The sequence below is a fragment of the Meleagris gallopavo genome, chromosome 16 (genome assembly GCF_000146605.3).
Source record: "Meleagris gallopavo isolate NT-WF06-2002-E0010 breed Aviagen turkey brand Nicholas breeding stock chromosome 16, Turkey_5.1, whole genome shotgun sequence".
NCBI lineage: Eukaryota > Metazoa > Chordata > Aves > Galliformes > Phasianidae > Meleagris > Meleagris gallopavo.
The window spans coordinates 758,765-783,152 of record NC_015026.2 but is presented as its reverse complement, the minus strand read 5'-3'; the positions used below and the strand labels follow the sequence as shown (position 1 = coordinate 783,152).

Genomic DNA, 24,388 nt, shown 5'->3' with positions numbered 1-24,388 from the left:
TGTAAGAAAACAAGTTTTTTTGTGTGATAATGGTAGTAGAACAGTGGAACGGTCTGTTCAGAGAGGTGGTGAGTGCCCGTCCTTGAAGACATTAAAGGTCAGGCTGGACTGGGCTCTGAGCACCTGACAGAGCTGTAGGTGACCCTGTTCACTGCAGGGGACTCGGACCAGACAGCCTTTAATGATCCCTTCCAACTCAAACAATTCTATGATATTTAGAGGGTCAAATGAGTTCAGGATGCTGGAAGTTTCAGGCAGCTGGAATCTCCTCTTTGTGATACAGATCTCACTAAACAGTCCCACTTCAAGAGAACAGGACATAGAATAAGAGAGCAGACAGTATGTCAGACTTCTGCCCCTTATTAGGACAGTGACTGCATTATTGCACAGTAATACAATCTGCATCATGAAATTACATACAATCTTCATCTTGTTAGCACCTGACAGCACTCATCATTTGTGATCATTTAATGCATGGGACGGTGTCATTATTCCTCCTTTGCATGAGGAAATGAAGCATTAAGAAGTGTGCTGTCTTGCTTCTGGTCACAAAGGATGTCAGTGGACCAGCAATAATAGAATTTGTGACTTCCAAATTCCTGTTGCTGTGCCTTCCCTGCACAGTTGCATTCTCTCTCACTGCTTAGAAGACAGGGAAAACATAAAAGGCTTAGCACATATTGGAACTATTCTGACCCTCTCTGAAGAAAATGCCCACCTGTGTGAAATGGAAAGTAGCCTTGCCCACTATCTAGCCACGACAAATTCTTCAGCACTTCTGGCAGGTAAATGAAGAAATCGTTTGTTCAAGTATGGATCTCTTTCTTCAAAGCTTTCTGGCTATGACAAAAGCAGCCAGACAGGCTCAACTTTCCTGACTAACTTCCACAGCCCTCCCCAGGAGCTGCCAGCAATCACCTGCATTCTGATACTGATTATTGCTCCCAGGAAGAAGGATCTGGCAAAGGAGTTCTCCAGCACTGTTGATAGCATCCATCCCAACCAGTGTCAGCAGGACTACTTGCTCCATTTCGGGATCGGAAGCAAATATTCGGTTGCAGAAGAAATCCAGAGGAATGTTACACGGGTCTGGAACTGCACTGAAGTTTCCTCCTGTCCAGAGACATCATCCAAATAAACGTAGTTACTGCCCACAAACAAACATCCATTCCTGTTTAGCAAAAAGGAACTGGCTAATTCTCTCTTAGGCAGTGCATCACTGCGATGCTGCAGCTCGGCACAGCTGAAAAAAGAAACACACGTGAGGAGCAGAATCACAGCAAATCCTCACTAATTAGTCACACTCCTGAACTGGAATTGCTTTTGGCATGTAAAGCAAATATACTCAAACCCTAATGTTGCTGTCCTTATTCACACTGTTAAACAGTGTTGATAGATCTGTAGCAAAATGATTTAAGGCATGAATTTCAGATTGATAACTAAGGCTTGGCTTTACATTAAATTGATACTTGGTTACTTCTAGGAGATTACACAGCATGAAACTGAGGACAGAAGCAGGAGACACTGTATTATGCACATATCCGTTGTCCTAACAGGAACAGCACAGAATTCCCAGTCCCATCAGAAAGCTGTGCTTGATTCTATACTGTTTCAAGTGCACGAATATTTAAGCAACTGTACAGATTAACACCCATGTACTTAATTATTCCCACATCTAAGCATTTTGTAATGAAAGAAAATAGTGAATGACATGCACTGGATGTTTTTTCCCCCCCTCACAATTTATGTTAGTTTGGTTTTAGGGAGAGGTAAGACTAGAGGAAATGGCTCCAAGTTATGCCATGGGAGGTTCAGGTTGGATGTAAGGAAAAAATTCTTCTCCAGAACAGTGGTATATAAGCAGCATTACCCATAGTTAGTAAAATAAACTTCTGATTACTGTAACATCCAAGCATATAGAACAAGTAGTTCTAGGACTCTCCAACCCATTTGAGTCATAAGTTTGTAACAAGTTTACTTGCTTTTCCAAACCTTACCAATTTTCCAGCTTTGAATGAATGAGTTACTGACGTGAATTCAAGTGTATACATTGAAATTAAGGACTTCAGAGTAAAGAGGAATGAAAAAGTGCCTTGTCTGCAACTGCAGAAGGAATTACAGCTGCCTACGTGCATCACTTCAGCAAATCCTAGTTCTACATATTGAATGAGTGATTTATCTCATTTGAATATTTTGACTTGCCTTTGAAACTATGTCAGTAAATACACATTGGTAGGATTCTTTTAATTCTGGCAATTTTAAGGCTTCACTGCTTGTTGTCAGGTCATATTTAATACAAATGTAAGTAAAAATAAATTATTTAATCTACTTGAAAGTTATTTACATATTGCTTTTCCATGGATTCTTCCATTCACTTTGCAGAAGTAGAAGACATTCAATGAGAGTTTTTATAACTGAAGGACATTGGAACACTAAATGGAGTTACTGTAGAGAACGAGCATACACCTAATGTTCTTAAGCAGGGAAATCCTCTGATAAAAGTTGTCAGAGCTTACAAGAGATAGAATACTGCATTCCCATAGCCTTTACCTACCCAGCATCTGCAGCAAGTTCTCACTGTAAGGAGCCACATGGAAGCACATGGAGGAGTCCAGCCTGGCTGTGGCAGGCAAGCTGCTCTGCCTGTTGCCAAGGAGGCCTTGCTTTGCCAGTTCATTCATCAGTCCTGTGCACAAAACAAGAGTGTGTGAGGAGCACAAAGCCCTGTGATGCAGTCTGACATGAAAACCACACTTCTTACCAAGTATTTTGATTCGTCTGACCACAGATGCATTACAGAGACATCTATATGGGGTCACACTGAGCTTGCCTCATGAAATGCAGTTCTATCATTCCCTCTTCCCCAGCCCATATTCACATACAGTCAGGAAGGGGGCTGTTGAACTGAGGGCTGGTCACAGCTTTCTCTGGAGGCACCTCTGCCTTCTGACCAGGACTCCATTTGTTTCAGCTACAGACAGCGGACTGAGATATGGAATGCACACACACAATATCCTACACAGCTCCTGACCTGTAGTAGGTGTCCTAAGCAAGCTGTTGCCCACAAAAAAAGATAGCTCTAATTTTGAACCCACTGTTTGAGTCCAGACCCTCAGTATCAGGGCAAGGCCAATATTCTGCATCCTACACAGCACCACGAGGCCAGAGAGCCATTGTAAGGTTAATAGATGTAAATCCCAGTCTGGAAAATATCTTAACTCCACATTTACAAGTACTAAGTGCTGGAAACTAACAGCCATCGCTCCCATTCTTTCCCAGAGGGCCAGGCTATGCACAGGCTGTGCACTAACATACTGGCATAGAGTGCAGTTTCACAACAATTGGTTGTGTTTCACAACAATATTTCAGACATTTTTTAAGGTTTGTTATTTTTAAAGTTATTTTGCACATATCTTTGCTTTCCACTCTACAAGCCTGTCAACATCTTACTGCAGCGTGGCACGGAAAATGGATTATTAGCAGTAGACATTGATGACAAACCTCAGATGCCAAATGTGGCAGTGACAGAGATCTGAGCTTGTCCCACTGACAACTAACTACCTGCTTTTTAAAATTCAGATGGCAAAAATAAATGAAACTTCCTTTCAGTACCTGAAGGATGCTACCCTCCAGTACTTAAATGGGTCCTATTAGAAAGCTGGAGAGGGACTACCAGGAACTGTAGAGCTATGACAAGGGGTGGTAGCTTTAAACTACAAGAAGGGAGATTTAGGTTAGATATTAGGATGAAATTCTTTACCCAGAGGGTAGTGAGGCCCTGGCTCTGCTTGCCAGAGAGCTGGGGATGCTGCATCCCTGGAGGACCCAAGGCCATGGATGAGGCCCTGGGCAGCTTGAGCTGGGGAGAGGTGTCCCTGTGCATGGCAGGGGTTGGAATTAAATGGTCTTTAAGGTCCCTTCCAGCCAAAACCATGCTGTGATTCTGTAACTTGCCATAACTTATCCTAGAGTATTATCTGCTGCCTGTTCAAACACAGCAAAGGAAAGCTTGGTCAAAAATTGATGGTGTTGACTCTCAATACAGAAATGTTTCTTATAGGCACCTATCTCTCTGCTCCATTTCAAGAATGACTGTTGAAGTTTGCTTTGCTTTGAAGATTGAGCAGCGGTGAACATCAAAGAAGTGACTGCTTATCGGGGGTTTATTGATTAAAAGTACAAAACTGCTTAGTATGGTTTTGACCCTACTCAATTCCTAGTGCTGTTCTACACTTCCCAGAAGCTAAGCCAAAGCTTATGTAGCAACAACAACTTTCCTCTCCAAGGCTCTTGAATATAGAATAAGCTAGTTCTCTGGATCACTTCTGAAGCAAAGAGGGTACAAAAGAGGCATTTGCAAAATCCCTCTACAAAGGAAAAAAAAAAAAAAGACAGCTCTACAATGAGAGCAAACATTTTACCCTTCCTGAATATTTTTTTGTCCCAGTGTCCACACAGATATTTCTAGTGCAAATTTTGCTGTGCAAAACAAACACTTTGAATGCCATCTGCAGCACTTTTTGAGGGAAAAAACAGAAGCTATATTTCTTTAGTGAGCAACTTTCCTTAGGTCTGCAGGCAGTAGGGGACATGGTGCTGTAATTAGTCTGCCATGATTAATCCATGGTGTCTAAATATGTTTTCAGAACATATTGTGATGGTCTTTAGAAGAAAAAGAAGAGGACTTCTCGAAGCTTTTTTTTTTTCCTCCAAAAACTTTAAATGTTCCTTTCTATTGTGGATGGATTATAAGAGGTAAAAGGCAATGGATGAATGCCTCCTTCAGGAGCAAGCTGCTGTGGTGGAATGGAAGGGTCAGCAGCTGTTCTGGAACTGTTCAGGCTACAGTGACCCACTTATCACAGCAGTCTAAAAGGCAGGTTGTGAAAAAACAGACGCTGGAATGGACTGTCCTGCTGCAGGCAATTTGCCCACTGCCAGGGCAGGAAGAAGCAAGCAGGTCAGGGTTCTCTGTTCTGTGCTGATCGCTGCTGCTGTCTGTGATTTTCCCTACTTAAGGCCAATGTCAGTTTACCCTTAAGAAAACGAAATAACTCTCATCCCGAATCAGAGAATCAGAACAGAGTTTGAATCAACTAAGAGGATTTGAGGCAGCTACTTTTCTGTTCTTTCGGCAGTCTCTACATATAAAATAAGTTGCAGTTCAGATGCTTGGAAGTCACAAGCACACAGAATTCCGGGCTGAGGTTGATAGGATTGTGTGATATTTTTGGTAGCCTACTTCTCTGGGAAGTAATAATACCTAAGAGAAAACATGAAGCCAAGCCCATTACAAAGGTGCAGAGTGGGAAGCCAAGAGACAAGGGTCATGAATTCAAACAGAGGAGGTTCCACTTTGACATAAGGGGAGAAAAACAGTTCTGTATGTGGAGAGTAAAGCATTGGAAGAGAGGTGGTGGAATTCCTGCCCTTGTAGATCCTCAAACCTTGACTTCACAAAGCCCTGAGCATCCTGGTCTGAATTCATTGCTGAGGCTGTGTTGAACAGGACATCGGGTGACTGACCTTCTGTCACCCCCTCCAACAGAATCACAGAATTGTAGGGGTTGGAAGGGACCTCTAGACCATCGAGACCAACCCCCCTCCAAAGCAGGCTCCCCACACCAGGTCGCACAGGTAGGCGTCCAGGCGAGACTTGAATATCTCCAGAGAAGGAGACTCCACAACCTCCCTGGGCAGCCTGCAACATAAATTATTCTATGATTCTAAACTCAAAAGGAATTCAGGGCTAAAGATCAAGTAATTGACAAAGATCAATCTGCTGTGTAGGATATGTAGAAGTGGCTGATCTAGAAAAATGGGCCTGGAGATTCAGACAGCAAAACTATCAGGCCCCAGTATCTTCAAATCTTCCCACAGTGTAGCATATTTGGCAAGGCTTTTAACCTTAAGTTCAAATGCTCTAAAATGCAAACCTTCTTTGCTGAGGTTTTTGGGAAGTGAAAGCATTACCTTTTACCAATGCAAGAATATGATGACTAGCATCCTCCTTTCTCAGCAACAAGACAAGACAGTGCACGTGTGGTTCAGCAGAAAGCTCTCCTCTTGCAGAACTGTTCTCAGGAAAACTAGAAATCTTGCTAGGGCAAAATACAGCGATCTGAAATAACGAGGACCAGATTAGATTACTAAATCCAGATTTAATCTCTACGGGGCTCAAGCAAATGGTTATGATGGCATATGAAGATACAGCACACCAGTCGAACCACATTAACTTCCATTAACTAGGTGTTCATTTGTCATCTCTTCACGAGACAGAGGAATTCAACTTAAATCTCATGAAAAGACTTAATATAAAATGTTTTGCTCTACAACTGGGCTGAACAAAACCCACAATGGTTATAAATGCAGAGAATAAGTGGTAGCATTCTAAATTACTCATTCAAAAATGATCTTGAACCCCAAGTCCTGAAACGCTTAGCACCAGAGAACACACTAAAACAATAATTTCTGCTGCTGCTATCTTCTGAAATAGCCATTTAGGAGCACGCCCCAGATATCTGCCCATTTTTGCTGTAGTATTCCATAAATAGGCATTGCTTTTATTCTACAAGATATTATGGGCAGGGAAAGTGTTCTTCCTCATGCTTGATTAGAGAACAAGCTGAAAAGAAGGCTTTTGTGCAGTTTAGTTTGCAGAATGATACATTTCCTTATTAACGTAGGAAACAACTCTAAGCATGAACATTTGAAGTAAAGGAACACAGCCCTTTGTAAGACAAAGCGTCATAGGATTCCTGGGTGATTTACTGCGTAAGAAGTACAGAAATGGACTTCTTTTACAAGTTCAAGTGTATTTTTGCATTTACGATCATTTATTTCCTTAGGTTGACATGTCAAAATGCCAACTTCACTCTAACTCAACTCAAATAAATCTATCGTGTTACAGAGCTTGAGAGAAAGAAAAAGGTTATTTTTGATTATAGGAAAGCTTTTCTTGCAAGCCATCTGAATGCATTAAATGAGGGGACTACTTCATGCTGAAAGGCCAGAAGCAGACCCAGAGGGACTGTGAAGCACATAATCATACATCAGTCTGTGAGACAAAGACTGTTCTCCTGAATACAGGTTTGTAGATCAGAAATTGTTATTTTCATTTATGAGGTTACTGTCTGTTCTTTCTTATTTTGAGATCAATGGCAAAATTAACGTTTGCTTTAGTAGAAGCAAGCCTGTTTATGCTTAGGTTCAATGAGAGGCTTAGGCCTAGTGGGATTTTCTTACTAATGAAAAAAACCCAAACCGTCAGCACTGAAAGTAACCAGAACGCCACTCACAGGAATACAGAGAACACCAGTGCTGGCTAGCTAGCAAGCAGAGAGATGACGAGTGTCCTTGAGAACACTAAAGGAGTGTCAGCTCACACATCCATAAACTTACAACATAGCAAGTTTCAAAAATGTGAAGCCAAGTTATACAACCAAGCAGTGCATTCTGTCTGGTACCTGACTTGTTGTCATGCTCAGCGCAGTGGCTTGCTTGTGTGAAAGCTGCAGCTGTCTGATTCCTTGCAGAGCAAACCCTCGACGAGTGCAGATTGAAATCACGTTACCATACGCATGAGGAGGTACCAGAGGTGACACTGTCAAAATGATGTCCCCTAGATCAAAGAGAAGGTAAGAAAAGCTGTGGTATTACTGCAAAGAAACTCTCAGCAGCCAGATCCTATTTGAACCACATCCCAAATAGAGACACTGTATTTCACGGTTTATTTCTTCTATCCATCTTACAATGGCTGCTATCAGAAGCCAACATACAACAGTAAAGCTTATGGCATTATCAGTAATCTCTTTGTGAATCATCTACTCCAGACTTTCTATCTCATAAAGTCTATCTAGCCATCTACGAGCTACTCATCTATCTTTGAGATATCTGTGCTCTCAGTCCCTATGATGGCTGTGTGTCCACCCCCAACAGGCTGCGTTTGAGCAAGCTGACAACACTTAGAGCCCCAGAAGACTAAGAATAAATCTGGCCAAAGCGATGAGTAACTAAATGAGGTCAAGACTGGCTGTTGACTTGTCTACTACAAGGCGTGTGAGGCAATCTCAGCTATTCCTCTCTGCAGGACCACAATTTACACCACCCTGACCAGCATGAACCTCTTTAGTCTTCACTCTTCATCCCAGAGGCTGGCACATGGCATAGGCTACAGAATCTTTGGACCAGCCTCTGATCATGATGTTACTCTACTCTGGCTTAGTACCACCTGTGGCTTTACAGACTCCTGTCTTTGGTGATCCTAATGGCACCAGCCTGCTCTCTTCTACCTGAGTTTCCCTCCTACCTAAGCTTCAGCCACTAGGTCTGGTTACTTGTGCTCTGCTTGTATTCCTCACCCCAGACAACTCCATAGAAGCAACTAGAGTTTATATTGGGTAGGAATCTCAGATTATTTAACTTCTGTTTTTTTATGTTTAACTCCAAGCTCACCGCCAACAGGGTGGCAGATCTGTGTAACTAGCCAAGAAAGCTCTGAATAAACAAAATTCAGGGTTGCAGGTGGTAAGATTTTGGTTCATCTCTAGTAAATAACACTCAAAGAAAACAAACATTTCTTCTCACATGCACACATCCCAAACTAATGGGAAATCTGCTAGGGTCAGTAAAACTTTTCTTACTGGGATGAAGTGTATACATCTTGTGGGTGGAGCAGCATATTTGTTCTGCATGCTCTGCACGGGTGCATCTTTCCATCTCAAGGAGAAGCTGCTGGAGACCTGGTGGAAGGAATAAGTATATGTTTCCTCTCCTTAACACACCATAGGGTGTCTGCTCCCAGATCAGTTTTTTGGCTTCTCTTTGAGAGTCATGATAGTTATCTGAGGAGAAAAGCCTGAAAATGATTTCCTGAGCCCAAATACAGATGGAACGTGGTGTAGTATAACTGAGCAGCCCACATCAAATGTGACTCATTAATAGCCATAAAAGGAAGGGGAGGCAGAAAATGTGAGTCATTCCATCAGCAGCAACCAGCTGCCATCAATACCAATCCCAAATAACATGGAGCCAATGGCTGTATGCCAAGCTACTTGAATTAACATGCCCAGTTAAACAAAAGACTGCATCGCAAAGGTAAGACTTTTCTTTCTTTCTTTCCTTTTTCCATTTTTTAATGTCACTTTCCCCTCTTTTCATCTTACGTTTTCATTCCTTTCTCATAACTTCTTTCCTTTAGGAATGTAACTTTCTTTACCTTCTCTCTACGTCAGTATGATCCTATTTTCCTCCAGTCATCTTTTCCCTGACAGCTGAGATTCCACACCCCTCTGTGCTTTTTGATATTGCTCCTCCCCACCCCCCCTTCTTCCTGTGGAAATCTTTTCAACTGTGGAAGTAGAAACGTGATAGCAATGTTCTAATAGCACTGTCTCATAATCACCTGCACCTGAGATCTGCTATGCCAGGCCCAACTACAGAAGATGATGAGCACAGTGCCCATCTGCAGCAGACACCTCTCACATCCTTCATAGCCAGTCCTAACACCAAGTGCCTTGGTAGGCTCCCTTGAACACAGTCAAGCTGCTGCTAGCTACATAGAAATGTAGAAGCTAGAAGACTGCTCCTACAACGGGCACTTGGATAGAGGAGTCAGGTGATAGCTAACGTTAGTCCCATTAAATGCTTGCTTTTCTGATTACATAGCCAGTCCTGGCTTGAATGAATTCTTAACTATTTCATACCCTATTACATTCAGCTACCTGGACTGGTCTAGAGTTGGTTTCTGATCAGTTAAGCAAGCAGTTTAAGGACACTGTTAGGTAATCACAGTAGTTCCTTGATAAACAGCCCCCTTACAAGCACAAATTTGTTGTGGGAGTTTTTGTGTGTGTGTTTTTTAAGTGAAACCTAAGCAGCCTACAGGACTCAAGCAGCTGCTCCCATGAGGAGGATGATGTGATAACACTTCTCTGTCACTTCATTTTAGGCAACTGTGTTTCACTAGAAATTCGTTTCTGGCTCTGGACCTGGCCAGATCACAACACTGAGTAAGGCAGAATTTCCTGAAACAGGTGCACTGGAGTGAGGTAACTCTGTCAGTGAAGGAGAACCGTAAAACCTCAAGATTAGGTCCCTATGACAAACCGCTGGTAGGTGAGACAAGCACTGCTGGAGGTCGAGACTGCACCATGCCCTGGAGACAATCCTTTTCCTCATCTGCTTCTGCTTTAGTTGGCGAAGGACTCTGAGATCTAAAGAAAAACAGTAGATATTAAAAGGTGTCGTGCCAGGTTCTGAGTCCAACCCCCTTTCTGCAACAGACCCAGGGTCAAGAAAGCTGTAATGGAAAAGCCATTTCAACCCCCTGCTAATGACATAAGCTACACCAGGTTCTCTCCGATTGACTGTCTCTTCTATTACTCCCTCCAAGGGTCTCTTTGTTCAAAAGAACAACCTAATACAAAGTGGCCAGTTTGGAAATAAAAAAATATGTCAGCCTACATTATCAGTGTTTTTCCTACCCCACAGATACATCACAGCTGCTATTTACTTTTGGTTCTTTAGCCAGAACTTAAGTAGTTTTAAATCAGTCACGGTACTCCTCTGCTGCTTCGTGTTGGGTAACAAGCACCATCAAGACTGTCACAGATGTTCATCACAGTGAAACCTCTCCACATTCCTGCATATCCAAAAAGACCAAATTATGGCACAGTGAACATAAGGTGTGGTTCTGAAAGCCAGGGACTGAGAAGGCAAACTGCAGTCTGCACAACAGTTTGGTTAGGTCTGTGAAATGCAGGCTGTTCAGGCAAACCTGTCTGCCTCATTCCCCTGCTACTGAGTTGGCTGGAATACATCCTGCTTGTTCACTCCCAGGAGACTGACAGAAGCCACTAGTATTTGCAAGTAAAATCTGACAAACTGAATTCTGAGGTGCAGCTTGTATTCTGATCTCCCAGCGGGTCACATTACCAGCATTAGGAGATGGGCACACTTCTAGAACGTAGCACCACTCTGGACTGGCTGAGTTATACCAGAGATGCAGAATTCATCATCTCTGTAGGAGAAAAAGCATCCTTGAGGAAAATAAATAAAAAGAATGAAAGTTGGCCAAATTGAGTTTTACATATCATAAAACTAAAAATGATGAATTGCTGTTCATGAGGAAACGAAGCCGAACTCTGACACATAACCCCCTCTGTGGGCATCAGATTAACTCTACGTGGGTGCACTCTGCCCCACGGCAGAAAGCACCAGGAGGGCTGTAGAGCACCTCACCCCTCCTTCTCTGCCACCAACAGTGTGCCGCACAGCACTGAGCAGCTAGGAACTTCATAACCTGCCCAGAACTTGCAGGTTCAGGGCACTGCCTGAGCTTTCTGCAGGGGAATTCCATCACACCAACACATCTTTAATTCAGTAATATTGAAAGGAGATGCCTAAGGCCTAAAAAAACCCAGTGCAGAGGCTGGCACTCCGCATGATTACTACGCAGCCCTGTAGAGCAGCCAGGAAAGGGCGTCTCAGTTTCATATTACCCCAGTTGTTGGAAATTCCTTGAAGCCCTAGGCCAAATCTTTTGATAAAGCACTGTAGGCCAAATGCTTTGAGGCCCAGATCCACTTCTGCCTGGAAAAACCCAAGGGGTGTCTTTCAGAAGCCCAAAAAATTGCAAGTGCCTCTTTTCTCTGATTTCTGCAGGCCAGATGTGTCTTTGCAGCAGCAGTTTCAGGACAGGGACCTCTGAGCACAGCAGGGCTCTTCATTTAGGAAGAGGATTCATAGGACTGAGTGAGATTCCTGGGTTTCAGGTTTGAGTCTCCATCTGGGAAGTAGCAGGGCTGTCAGGAGGTAAATGATTGCACACTGTAGGAAGGCTACTGAGGGAAAAAAGTGCTGGGAAGGAGTACTGCCAAAAGTATCCCCAGACTACTGACCCAGCTTCCCTCTGCTTTCCTGCAGCTGTGGACAATGCGAAAGGGCTGCTGAGTGCTGGCTTCAGAGCTGAACAGAAGCTTTTCTCCTTTCCTCCCTACTCCTTTTCCCTGATGCATGCACATCTGTTCTGCTGAGGAAGGCCAAGAGCAAACTTTATGGCAGACCACCACCAATGTCACAAACCAAGCAACTTTAAGAATAAAAAACATTAGAGAGGTTTGGCTATCTTGAACAGAAATGTGAGCCTTTGGGAGCTACAGCCTGCGTCCTTCTAGTTATGCACAGTAGAATACAAATTGCTGAAGGGTGCATGATGGATTAATAGCTACTTAATAACCCAGTTCCTTCTGCAGCTAGACTCAGCTGCATCCAAGAGCAAGATTCCAGACTCCTGAATCTTTCCAATTCCTTAAATTTTTTGGCACCCCACTGCTATGCCACCAGTTCCTGAGTTGTTTTTATTCATGCTAATTTGCTTAAGAGTTTATAAGCCATCCTTCATTCTCACACATACTTCTGTTATAATCCTCCAAAGAACCTTTTCCATCTGAAGCTCCTTATCTCCAATCTCTTAATACGAAAGGGACACAGGGCAAAGCTGCACCTGGAGAACAGGCTGATGGCACGCAATCTTGCAGCCTTCTTCCAACACGAGGCAGAGCTAGAAAAGTTTTCAAACCAGGCTGATCAGCCATTCCTAACACAGAAGGTGCCCAGGTGTTGCAAGTGTAGGAATTGAAGGTCTTCCAGGGAAGAATTGATGGGAGGCAACTGTAGGAATCCCACACCTGACATATCGAGGGGAGACAGCGTTGTGAGAGAGGTGCTTTTATAGACTGTAGTAACCCATGTGAAAATTGAAAAAGTGTACAGATTCCATCCTTCACTCTTGTTCTTTGAGACCTTTAGCAGAAAACCAACAAAGACAAAGCATGCCAACTGTGTGCTTGTCTGTCCTCCGCACTGCTTTGCCTGGGAGAAGTACCATCACCCAAAAACACGCAGGCCAGCTCCCTCACCTTGTTCTGTTGCATCTGGAAGTCGGATCCAGGATGCCACCATGCAGTGCTGCATCAGCAGCCCTCCCTCCAAACCAGAGGCACAGCTCCCTGCGCACACAGCTGTCCTGCTGGGGCAGGTAGACAAGAGGCTCTGCGTGGCTCGTGCAGTAGATGGCACTGATGGAGCTGCAGTCTGTCATGCCAGCCAGCTGCGGGTCTGATGGCCCAGTGATATTCTGCATGGTGCTAACTCCTTTAGGCCCTCTCACACCTAATGGCAGCACCTCGTCGGTCTCTGAAGCATAGGGAGGCAGCAGTTTTCCTGTGAAAGACAAATGCATTCAAATAAAACATGGAACAGCCCACCCCAAGGTCATTCATTCCACTCCAGTGCTTTTTTCAGATCTGTCATAGTTGGGCATAGACAAAGTAACCTACAGGTTACCTGTCCTGTGGGTGCTACACTGGCAACCAGCTGCACATTTTTACCCAACTGTAAATCTGAGACTGCTCAAGGTAGCTTACCTGTTAGAGAAAAAAAGAGTGGGATGCTGCACATTTGCTGTGGATAAGGCTGTGCATAGGGTTAGTTACTAAGCAGCAGTCGATATGTTAGAAGCCAGCACTTTAACTTCTGGTGCTGTGTATTGTCTCATACAAGGAAGGCTGGTGGGTCTGAAGGGGAGACAGGGCAAGAATATGGCCCTGAGAAGACGAATACTTTCTGTAATCTTCATCAGATATGGGAAAACTAGGGAGAGGATCACAGGCTGGAAATCCATATACATCTCTTCTAGTTTATTTCCCTCTGTATATAATAAGGATTTTGTCCTACGTTGTATAAAGATGTATCCCAATATTTGCTAAGCCAGCTTTATTTCCCCTCCAGGACTTGTGGCTTTCCTTATTTCCTGCAATAATTCTTCCTTACACCTCTGACAAACCCTTCTCCATGTTCACTGTCAGTACTGTTGGGGTTCAATAAGTAACCCCAGAAAAGAGCAAGTTTGGCTCCTCTCCAGTTCTTACTGTACAAAAGCAGAAAGACTTGTCATTCTCTTCCCTGACATTTAAATGTATTCATTTACATCACTAGCTGCATGAGAATCAGAAGGCAGAACATAAATCTCCAGAACAGGTAGAGAACGGAGAAATGGTCTGAAAATATTTAAAATAATCATTTTAAAGTTTTCAAGCTAAGAGTAAAAATCCAATCTTCAAACTCACAGAGCAGTTCTCAGCTGAAATTAATTGTTCTTCATACAAAATGTTAATAACGGTAAGAGTTGGGAGCACTGAAGCAGATCTGCTGCCTGTCAGCTCTTAATGACTGGTGATTTTATGGTTTTCTTACTCATTTCTGTAGTTCTCCTTCATTTTTTCCAGTTATCAGCATGAATGTATTACGTGCACAGTGCTGAGACAACTGCAATCCCATTTTTAAGGCAGTCTGCTTCTGTGGTTTTCAGATGTAAAAAAGGGTAGGAAGACTGCAGAATTTCTCTCTAATTAAGCAGGTCTGCATTCATCTTCTGTCTAAGCAGAAGGAAGCCTGTTTCTCTCTCAGTCTGCCTAGAACTTTCCCCAGTAGAGACTGATTGCCTGTATTCACTATGGTGTCAAACACAAACCTTTCAGGAGAACTTTTTGGCTTAAAAGAAAGCACTAGCCACAGTACATCAGAAGCCATCTCTGCATTTTGCTGCTAGTATAATTGCTTGTTGTTCTAGGGTTATATTCCATTAGCAACTAATAATCTGCTGTACACGCTTTGAGACAGGTTTCATTATCTCTACTTCACAAATGGAAAAATATGAAGACTTGGCACAGGCAAATATTTGAAAACACTGGTGTCTGATGTTAAAGGCTTCGGGGTTTGACATCAGGGACCCAATATAGTTTTTGTTTGCCTCATCTTTTTGCTGTCATATCTCAGGCTGTCTTCTATTCACAAATTCTGACGTGCATTGTCTGATAAGCCATCACTGAAATGTCAGTTACAGAATGGCCAGTAGTTTCCTTTTGCGTGTGCTCCTGAAGAAGTTAAGACTGAAGTCCCAGAAGGGTTGGAAGGGGGGCAAATGAGGAAGAGAGGTTGGTGTATCTACAGCTAAAACCTCCAGAAAAATCCATGGAAACTTAGTGCATCTAATTTGCTCAAGCCTAAACCTGGAGCTTAGAGCACTGGAATCTGGGAAAGCCTCTGCAAAGGAAAAAAGAAAGTGGTTCGAGACACAAAAATATATTGAGAGCTAAAAATTCAACTGGGGAATATTCAGCACTGGGAATAGATAAGAGACCTTGTGCTGCTCCTTTCTATCACTTCTTTGAGCAAAGATACAAGCACTGATGTGATGCTCTTGGAAACCTGTTACCTTCTTCCCTACGGTCCGCAGCACCAGCTGATTCTTCCCCTCTGCACCATCACAGGATGGAATCTCTGAAGGAAAACTAGACCTCACCTGAGCTAGAGAGCAGCACATCACGCTGAGAGCAGAGCAGGTGGAGTCCACAGGTATCCAGCCCAGAGCTGAGCGCCAGCTGCAACATGTGATGGGTAGCTAGGGATCTTCGGGAGAGAGCTTCCAACGGCAATACCATGGCAACCTGAGCAGCAAGAGCACAGTGGAGGGATAAGCCAAAATGTTTCCAATCCACAATGACCACACAGCTGCATTCCTTCTGCTCACCTTTAATTCTCATGCCTTGCCTGCACTATCAGAGCTATGAAGAGGCTTTTCTTCTGTGCTTACATGCAGTTCAGCACAGTAGGCTTTTACCTTCAGATTGAATAAGTATGGTAGCTGTGATTGAATAATGATTATGTATTACTGCTGATACAACGGTGCCTTTTGTCACATAAACCTACCAGTAAAAAACTGCACGTTCTCTGGGGCAGAGAATAAAGTGCATCACGCCTGCTGTTTAACTTTGCACGCTACAGAAAGATGGCTAAATTAAAATAGACCGACTAGTTGTTTCTTTATACCTACAAAAATGCCAAAATTAACATAAAAAATAAATCAGACAGACACTGCCCCAGATTTACATTCTGAACTTTTCTTTACCAGATGAATCCAATTCAGCTCATCTTGGCAAATAGAAAGACATACAGTTGTATGTACTGAATGTCTGTAACCTAAAGGAAAACAAACAACTTCGAGCTCTGGACTTCCCTATGAAAAGAAACGTACTGCTTCAAAAAGCACGTCTTTACACCAGAAAGTTGGGTGGTGCTTCACACACTGCAGGTAATGAATTGTCTGGGTGCAGATCAGACAAGCATGATTGTATTGGCCTCAAATTTGTGCGTGGTTCTGCTGAGTGTAAAGACACACGGTGCTATTGCCAGCAGCAAGCTTTATGTCTGCACTGAATGCAAAATGAATTCATCACTCCTGGTCACTTTAAATGAAACGCTACTCCCCCATAAACGCATAACAGGGCTTATAATATCATGATAAATGAAGTTATAAATTTATTTAAATCATAAGAGAATGGACCAATTAGGAATAAAGGCTCTTTTTCTTTATGTTCATCTAGCTCAAGCTCTCCTGATACTAACCGAATGCTTGCAGCAGCCAGTAAGGAAGCACGTTTTTGTAGCAGCTCCGATAGTCCCCAGGGTTTAGCTGCCTGGGCTCCAGGCCAGCCTTGATACTGCAGCTGTCCAACACTGAAAAGCCTCAGCAACTGCCTGGTTCCCTGAGCTTGGGAGCCAGGCACTTGGCTTTGGCCCCTGAGCATTGTTGCAGGCTTTCCTGCGCCCGGCCTCAGACATCACCGATTCTGGCTGTTATCCTAACCTGCTCACTTGACTTTCCTACTTGGCCTGGTCCCTACGGACTCTTGGCTGACCCTGGTTACTGCTGCTGGTCCTGCTCCGCCCTTCTTGGGGAACATCTGACTGCACCCTGCCTTGCTGTTACCTCCTGCCGTGCCATTTCCTCATGGAGCATCCTGCCCTTGCTGTGCCATGTTCTGTATGCACCCACTTCTGAGGCACACCGAGGAATTGTAACGAGACACAAGGTATTTCCTGACTGTGCCAAGCGCCCACTATCTTTAACAAGTAACTGTGGACTTCAGGTATCTTCCAGGAGCAAGCCTGGTACATGCTACCTACCCTCAGTCAGCAGCCAAACTTGCTGGTTGTCAGGAAGAACATAAGATATCTCCATCTCTCTGAGTCAATCCTAACTGAAACTGAACTCTGTCAGAACAAACATGCCACGTAGTGCTGCACAAGAGCTAAAAAAGGTGAGTTACCACAGTTACCCAACAAACATGGGTACAAGTCCTGTACATTTTGGTGTGCGTTCCTAAATAGAGGGAAAGATGAGCTAATTCAAGTTACCTTAACCTTCTCTTCTTCTGGGTATATAGATTTTTTTTTCCCAACACAGAAAGTTACTGTAGCTAAGGTAGACAATAGATGGAGCATAAGTTATGTGAAAGTTGCACGCTGACTTACAGTCATGTAGCTTTGGCTTATCAGAATTTCTCTCTTCCTTTCTGTAGCAATCTCTTCCACCTGTATATTTCATAGCCAGATCTTTTGTGGCTCAGTGCAATCAGAACATCAATACTGATGGCACAAAAGACTCAGTTGATACATTCAAGTTTGAGTGAAAAATACCTTGAGTATTTGTACCCAACCTAAAGAGTGAAATATTCCAGGTCACTTAAACATGATCAGTTTATTCATTTATTTTACCTCCGTGTCACTGCCATTAGGGAAGTCTTTTTCATCACTTTCAGCAGTCTGCCAGTAAAATCCTCTTGGCACTGGAAACACCTTCTCCACTGCCTGAAACACATGCAAGGTGGCTCTTACCTGTATGTCATTGTGATCCCTCAAATCAAGAGCCAGGAAAAAATCAGTACGAGTAGTTTTATGGCTACAGAATAATAAGAATGTACATTAATGGATTAGAGTTATTAGCCAAGTCCTGTTACCCTATAATTTGCTTTCTTGCATCACTATCGCCAGCTACAATTATATCCCAAGAACATGAATTTGCAGCTGCTTCTTGAGAGGCTGAGCCTTCCTAGGGCCCAAAACTGTGGCCCTGCAGTATAGACATTGCCCACCAACGTGAACAGGAGCTGTGTGTAAAAAGCACTGCAGGATCAGGCTCAGCAGCTTGAGGCCTTGATTCTCCATGATCACGCTGGGAATCCAGCAGAGAAGAGTTTGTAAAGCAAATGCTCTAATAAACAAACCAAACTGAAGGACAGGGAAAGAATTGCATTATTTTCTATATGGCTGTAACCAAAACAGGACGTTTTTTTCCTGTGTTCATGTCAGCAGTAATAGCACATATGTGTAAGTCTTATCGTGTCATTGCTCCTGAATAGGCAAAAGGCTCTGGCATTTAGGTCACAGCGCTAAAGAAATGTGGCATTTCCCAATCTCAGCACCTTATTTTGTTTCTCATCCCTTTTCTGGGCAGCCAAGCAAGCAACCTGTACAAGTGCAAATTTAAGGATGTTTAAGGATATGTCACTCACGAGAATTTGCTGTGACTGTAATGCCTCATAAGCAAGGCCATAGCCCAGAAAGGAGTGCAGCTTCTGGAAGACAAGTTTGTCAAGTTCTGGTTTGGGAAAAAGTGATATTCATAGCTATGCTTCTCTTGAGGCATTTCAGAAATACAGATGCATTTACACAGAGCACTGTCTCTCTGCACTGGCACAATTCATCCCAAAACTGAGAAAAACGTCCCTTTGGAGGCATTAGGTTTGGGAGGTGCAAATCAAAAAATAGTGGAACTATTCCAAGTCTCTGCTTTGATTTTCAACAGCCACAAATCTGTCTCCTCGTGTAGTTTGGTTCATGTGCTGCAAAACCTTTTAAAAAGAAAAAAAAAAATTATTTCAACAAGGTCTCAACAAGACTGACTATGAACAGAAAATGGACCAACTGCATGAAGTGTCCATTCTGGAGGATGAGCTACTTATCATGCTGTAATTTACTTGTGGTTTTTTTCTTGTACTGCTTGGCAAAGAAATTAATCGCTTCATCCTACAGATGTTTAAAAACAACTGGGAAATGAAATGAATTTGGATAATATTAAAATCCCCCTGACATCTGCCTTTCTGCTTCAGCAGACTTTTAAGCTTCCTCCTTTACTATACTTTACTGTGCTTCATAAGGTATTTGCCTAAAAGCAGAACTGGGGATTTCATTTTTCACCTGATTTCAGTCACCACAACTATACAAAAATGAACATTTTGACATCTCTCACTGATTTGCTCATTTCATCCTGCAATTCATTGCCCATCAGCCTTGATATTACACTTGGTCACTGTGGAAAATAACAGAAGAAAACCGCTGGTTTAAGGATATGGAAGATCCTCTCTTGGTCCAATACTCGATGCCAGCTCCTGCATGCAATGCTGGCATTGTGCAGTCAGCACAGAGGGATGAAACAAGCCTTTCAAAACACATATGTAGCAAGACTCCAGTCTTTACTTATTCAAGCTGTTCCTTGAGCATGCCAAGACTATAAACTTCCAAGAAAGAAAAGATAAGGGATAAATGTGGTCAAAGCCACTCCAGCCAATATTTCCATGGAGATCTTCATTATAACCACCCAGACAGAGAGGATACAAGCTGGGAACCCCAAGGTAAAGCTGATCTTTAAAGAGTTTCAAAGTGCAAGCTGTGGATCAGCTGTGATGCAAGGCAAGCATGCTGGCCTCCCACCCCATCAGACAGGGACATGGCCATACTTATTAGGGAATCGATCCCACAGGAGATTGTTTCTATGATCTGTCAGACTCTGTTTTCTAGCAGCCAACCTGAATGAGATTTCACAAAGCAGCAGAAAGTGAAGCTTGAAAAGTCTTAGATCTCCCAGAAAATCCTTTTTTTTTCCCCCTTGGGTAGGGAAATACGCATAGATGATGCAGTATGAAAGCCCCTGTTTTGTCTAGTCTCACAAAAATGTGAGAGTGGAGGGAAATGCCTGAGATCACCTTCCTATGCAATGCCTAGGAAGAAAACAGCTTTCCCATGCATGTAGCAGAGAATTGCATCGAGTCAGAGCTCCTCTCAATATCGTAACAACTATTTGATGCATAATGCACAAGTGATCCTTCCCAGGTAGCTGAATGACCTTACTCCTCCCAAAATAATTTTGGTGATTTTGACACTATTTAGCTCTAAGCTACTTTCATCTTTGGTGCTACTTTCAATACTGCACAAAGATAGACAGGGCAGGCAGGAGAACTGCATCAGTTTCACCTCAGGGCCAGTTTCTCTCTTTTATGCCTCCAACAATATTACAGGAGCTGTAGAGCTCCAGTGCAAACACAGCAGTTCAGAAAGTCTCCCCCAGTCTAGCTGATGCGTCATCTGAGTGCTGACCTGTCTCCCTTCCCGTGCACAATGCAGAACAGTGAAGAGCAGTCCAGCTTCAATACTTACCCAGAAATGCCTCTCCTGTAAGACTGCAAAATGTTCAAATAATCTGATGTCTCACAGTATAGGCGTTACACCAGGGAGAAAAGGTGCCCTGCACTCAGCCACTAATAGCTACAGGAGCCCCTGGGATACTTTGACTTGGTTTTGACATGCTTCCAAGCCCCAAATCACTTTGCCATCACCACTTCCACGACCACCTCCAAATGTAATAAATGAAGTTTCTTACAGGACTGATACCCTCTCCATATGCATTGCTGCTATCAGAAAGAGCAGGAATTGAAGGGCATTTCTGCAACCTCCCATTATGGGTATTCTTCATTTTTGTCAAAAATTATCCTTCTCTGAAGGGAGGAGGGACAGTTTCTTTCTCCTGCCTTAAAACAGTAGAAAGAGAATCAATTTGCAACACACCTAGGATTGAACACATATCGTTCTTCAAAGAACATTAAAAAGAAACCCAGAGCCACTGCTTTCTTTCAGACAGCATTACCAAGATGAAGCCAGACAGTTATGGGAAGGAAATTCACAGCAAAATACTGAGCAGAAACAAGAATAAGCACATTTCAGAGAAGACCGGAGCTGCGTACAGCAAAAGCATGAATCTTTAATTGTCATACAGAAGTATGACCAAATCCAACGTCTCTTCTTCTTGCTTACAGTGTATTCTGTTCTCATTTCTGAGAACAGAGAAATAGCTTTTGCTGTCAGATGATCTAAGAGAGTCTTTCAAGTTGCAATGAGTTTTCTAGACTGCTTCCCAGCCACAGCAGGAAAACAGGGACTGTAGGAAGAATTTATGTACTCCACCACCTCATCTCCTTGCACACAAAGTGCTTTCCAATACAAAGACTTGCTCAGCTGCCCTGACTGAGGCAGCACCTAAAGCCCTCTCAGAACGATGCCGCATCCTCCACTGCCTCCAAAGTCAGATTGTGAATCCTGTACATATGTAACATCTCCTTTCAGCTCCACTGACCACAGCAGCAGATAAAGTACCAGCAGTCTCAATCTAGCAAAGGCCTCAACACTACACACAGGCAAGGCTTACTTCTGATGTGACACTCTGCATCGTACGCTTGAGTTAGACTGCAGTATCCTATTATACCAAGAGAGTGGTGAGGTGCTGGAACAGCTGCCCAGAGAGGCTGTGGATCCCCGTCCATCCCTGGAGGTGTTCAAGGCCAGGTTGGATGGGGCCCTGGGCAGCCTGGGCTGGTATTAAATGGGGAGGTTGGTGGGCCTGCATGCAGCAGGGGGGTTGGAGCTTCGTGATCCTTGATGTCCCTTCCAACCCAAGCCATTCTATGATTCTATGATCTTCAAACTTTCTGCTCTCTCCACCATCTCGAATCCAAATGCATCAGTGCAGTATTCCTTGTGCAACCCAGATTAACACAAAGTTTGTTTTCTTCACACCTTTCCTTCCCCATTCTGCATGCTCACATCAGATTGCTCCAGATCCAGCGTAGGAAACAGGCAAGAGCAGCAGGAAGATGGCAGGCAGCAGAAAGCTGAGGACAGAGAGGGCTAATTAAGGAGTTTGTCACTGAAAATGTGCAGTTCTGGTAACTGCACTGCAGACAGTGTGAAGATGCATTTCACTTCCTCTTACCTCCCTTTTGAATAAACAAAGATGTCTTAAACACAGAAAAGGATGAGACTCATTTCCAGCTCTTCTGCCCATCACGCACAGTACTAATGGCTAAGCACATTAGTTTGATGGTCCTTTTAAACTGCTGTCTTCTGCAATAATTGATAATGGCCACAATTTATATGTGAGCTTCCAAATCTCAGGAAAAGTGAACAACTATAATGGTTTATTCTTCCCCAAGCTATGTCTTCTATGCTATATCAGCTCAGAGAGACATCACTGTAGCCCTTCCTCCATCCAAAAGGTGAAGGCTTTCTACTTACAGATACCAATGACAAACTACCACGGCTCAGCTAGCAGCAGGATGTCAACTTCCACTTCTGCCTCATGAAGCCTCTGAGATACAGCTGTGTAGCTCGGGATTCAATTATATAAATGCATATAGAAGAGGCCCCAGGATGTCTCACCCACAGGTGACTCATCTCCACATGGACTCATCAGCCAAATGACGTGCGAGATGTACGTAAGTGCTCTCACCAAAGCGACTGAGATGACTTTATCAGGCTGCACAACAGATTCAAGGTGCTTTAGACAAAAGCCGGACCCTTACGCCAACTCAGGTCAAGATGAGACACAAGCAAAGTTTGGAAAACAAAGGACAAGATGAACAGATCTCCTCTTTTACCACTTCCACCTGGATGAGCTGTCGGTCATAGGGGCCAATGTGTGCCATGCTGCAAGTCTCAACACCCCAGTGACTCTTTCATCTGGGCAAACGGATGTGGAGGTACTGTTCTGGGTCCTTTACCTCCCTCATGCACCTGTCCAGTGCTCTGATGCTCTGTTCAGCAGCTCAGCGATCAAGTCCTTGGAGCTTTGGCGTCAGGCTCAGCAGCCATGATGCTCAGCACAGAAACAGTGTCACAGTATTCAAACTGTACAGCTCAGGGTCTTCTTGTCAGGCTCATCGTAAAATACAAAATAACAGCTGTACATTTCCTACAGGATGTATTGTATGGAGAGGAGCAGAAGGAAATGTCTTTTTTTCCCCTCCAGCTTCTCCTCTAGAAGGTTCTGGAACCAGTGGAAATGTTTAGTTTGGAAAGGGCATCCTCATTTCTAGGCAAAAGCAAAGAACCCAAAAAGTTTCTTTGCATGACCTGGCTTATTCTGTTGAGGCATCTCAGTTTGTCAGATTGTTTTCCACTCTTGCTTTGAATGTTGCACAAGCACTGTTTCTGCTGCATCTCCTGGGAGATTTGTTGCTGGCTCTGAAGTTTCACATCAAGCAGCTTCCCTCTTTCTGTGCAATTTAGAGCTGGAACATCCCAGGCAAGGATTTAACCTGAGTGCCTGAATTGGAAGGGTCACCTTGTGCACACTGTCACCATCAGTGGATCTGGAATGCCATTTTGAAACGCCCTGCACTCTGTCTTCAAAGACTAACATACCCACGTCCACGTTAGGTGCCGTAAATGCACAAAGTAACAAGTGATGAACCCGTGCCATAGCATGAAACAGTGATCTGTAATCTCATCAAGCATGTAGTGGAAGAACATTGCTGTTTCAGTCTTGTGTGGACCTACATGCAGAGCTCTTCTGGTAACACACAGGTGCCACCAACTTGCCAGCCAGCAGGAAAATCCCATAAGTTTGCATCTGTGTTACAGAAATACCATATGAAAGAGCTGCTGCACATTTTGGAAGCCCTCACCCACACATGAAACTGCCTGTTAGTTCAGCCTCTGCCATGTAAAGATTTTCACAGCATCGAGTTGCAACACCAAGGCAAATTTGGTGTCCTGGATCCAGTTCTGGAATTCTTATCCATTCTTAGCCGAAACTGCCTAAAATAATAATAATAACAGAGTTTTGCTTCAGTGAAAAGCAAAGAGGGAACTTTGTGTAGACCTGTCTAAAAAAGAAGACAAAACAACCCTTGTTGGAAGTCAGGAGGGAAACTAACTGAAGAAGGAGCACATAGGAAACTAATCCCCAGGAAGTACAACAGAAGCATTTCTCTGGAGCTTAGATATACATGTATATATACATACAAATATATACATGCTGCTGGGAGGAGTTAGGGCTGCACCCTGTGGGCAGGAGCCCCAGGGTCCAGAACACTGTGAAGAGTACAGTAGAACCTAGCACACAGCTGTGTCTCATTGAAACAAATGAGAAGAGGCACATGAGCACCAGTGCTGGCCATGCACCTCCTGTGTCCCCAAGGTTAAGGTTTGCATTCAAAGGCTTAACAAGAAGTATTTCTATGTCATTTTGGCACAGTTCTCTTTTTGCTGGCAAGGAATGTCACAGTTAATGTCTTCTATGAGGATGATGTCATTCCTAACCTGGGGTTTTCATGCTCTATGAGTTTACTCTTCATACCTAAAGTCAATAACTGCAGGTTGATAGGCTGTATATCCTGTATTAATAAGAAAGCCTGAAAGAAAGACAGCAAGA

At 43.5% G+C, this 24,388-nt stretch overlaps 1 protein-coding gene across 1 annotated transcript in view; it reads right to left on the bottom strand.

Annotated features, from left to right (window-relative positions):
- The window catches only part of LOC100543947, a 79,579-nt gene that overhangs the window by 24,271 nt on the left and 30,920 nt on the right, over positions 1 to 24,388 (bottom strand). Inside the window, exons 11-19 of the mRNA XM_019620679.1 lie at positions 17,620 to 17,712; positions 15,365 to 15,509; positions 12,921 to 13,224; positions 10,108 to 10,214; positions 8,643 to 8,741; positions 7,467 to 7,621; positions 5,974 to 6,121; positions 2,555 to 2,686; positions 919 to 1,113 (exon numbers count right to left, since the gene is read on the bottom strand). Of these exons, the coding sequence (XP_019476224.1) occupies positions 919 to 1,113; positions 2,555 to 2,686; positions 5,974 to 6,121; positions 7,467 to 7,621; positions 8,643 to 8,741; positions 10,108 to 10,214; positions 12,921 to 13,224; positions 15,365 to 15,509; positions 17,620 to 17,712 (1,378 nt within the window). The remainder of the gene's footprint in view (positions 1 to 918; positions 1,114 to 2,554; positions 2,687 to 5,973; positions 6,122 to 7,466; positions 7,622 to 8,642; positions 8,742 to 10,107; positions 10,215 to 12,920; positions 13,225 to 15,364; positions 15,510 to 17,619; positions 17,713 to 24,388) is intronic.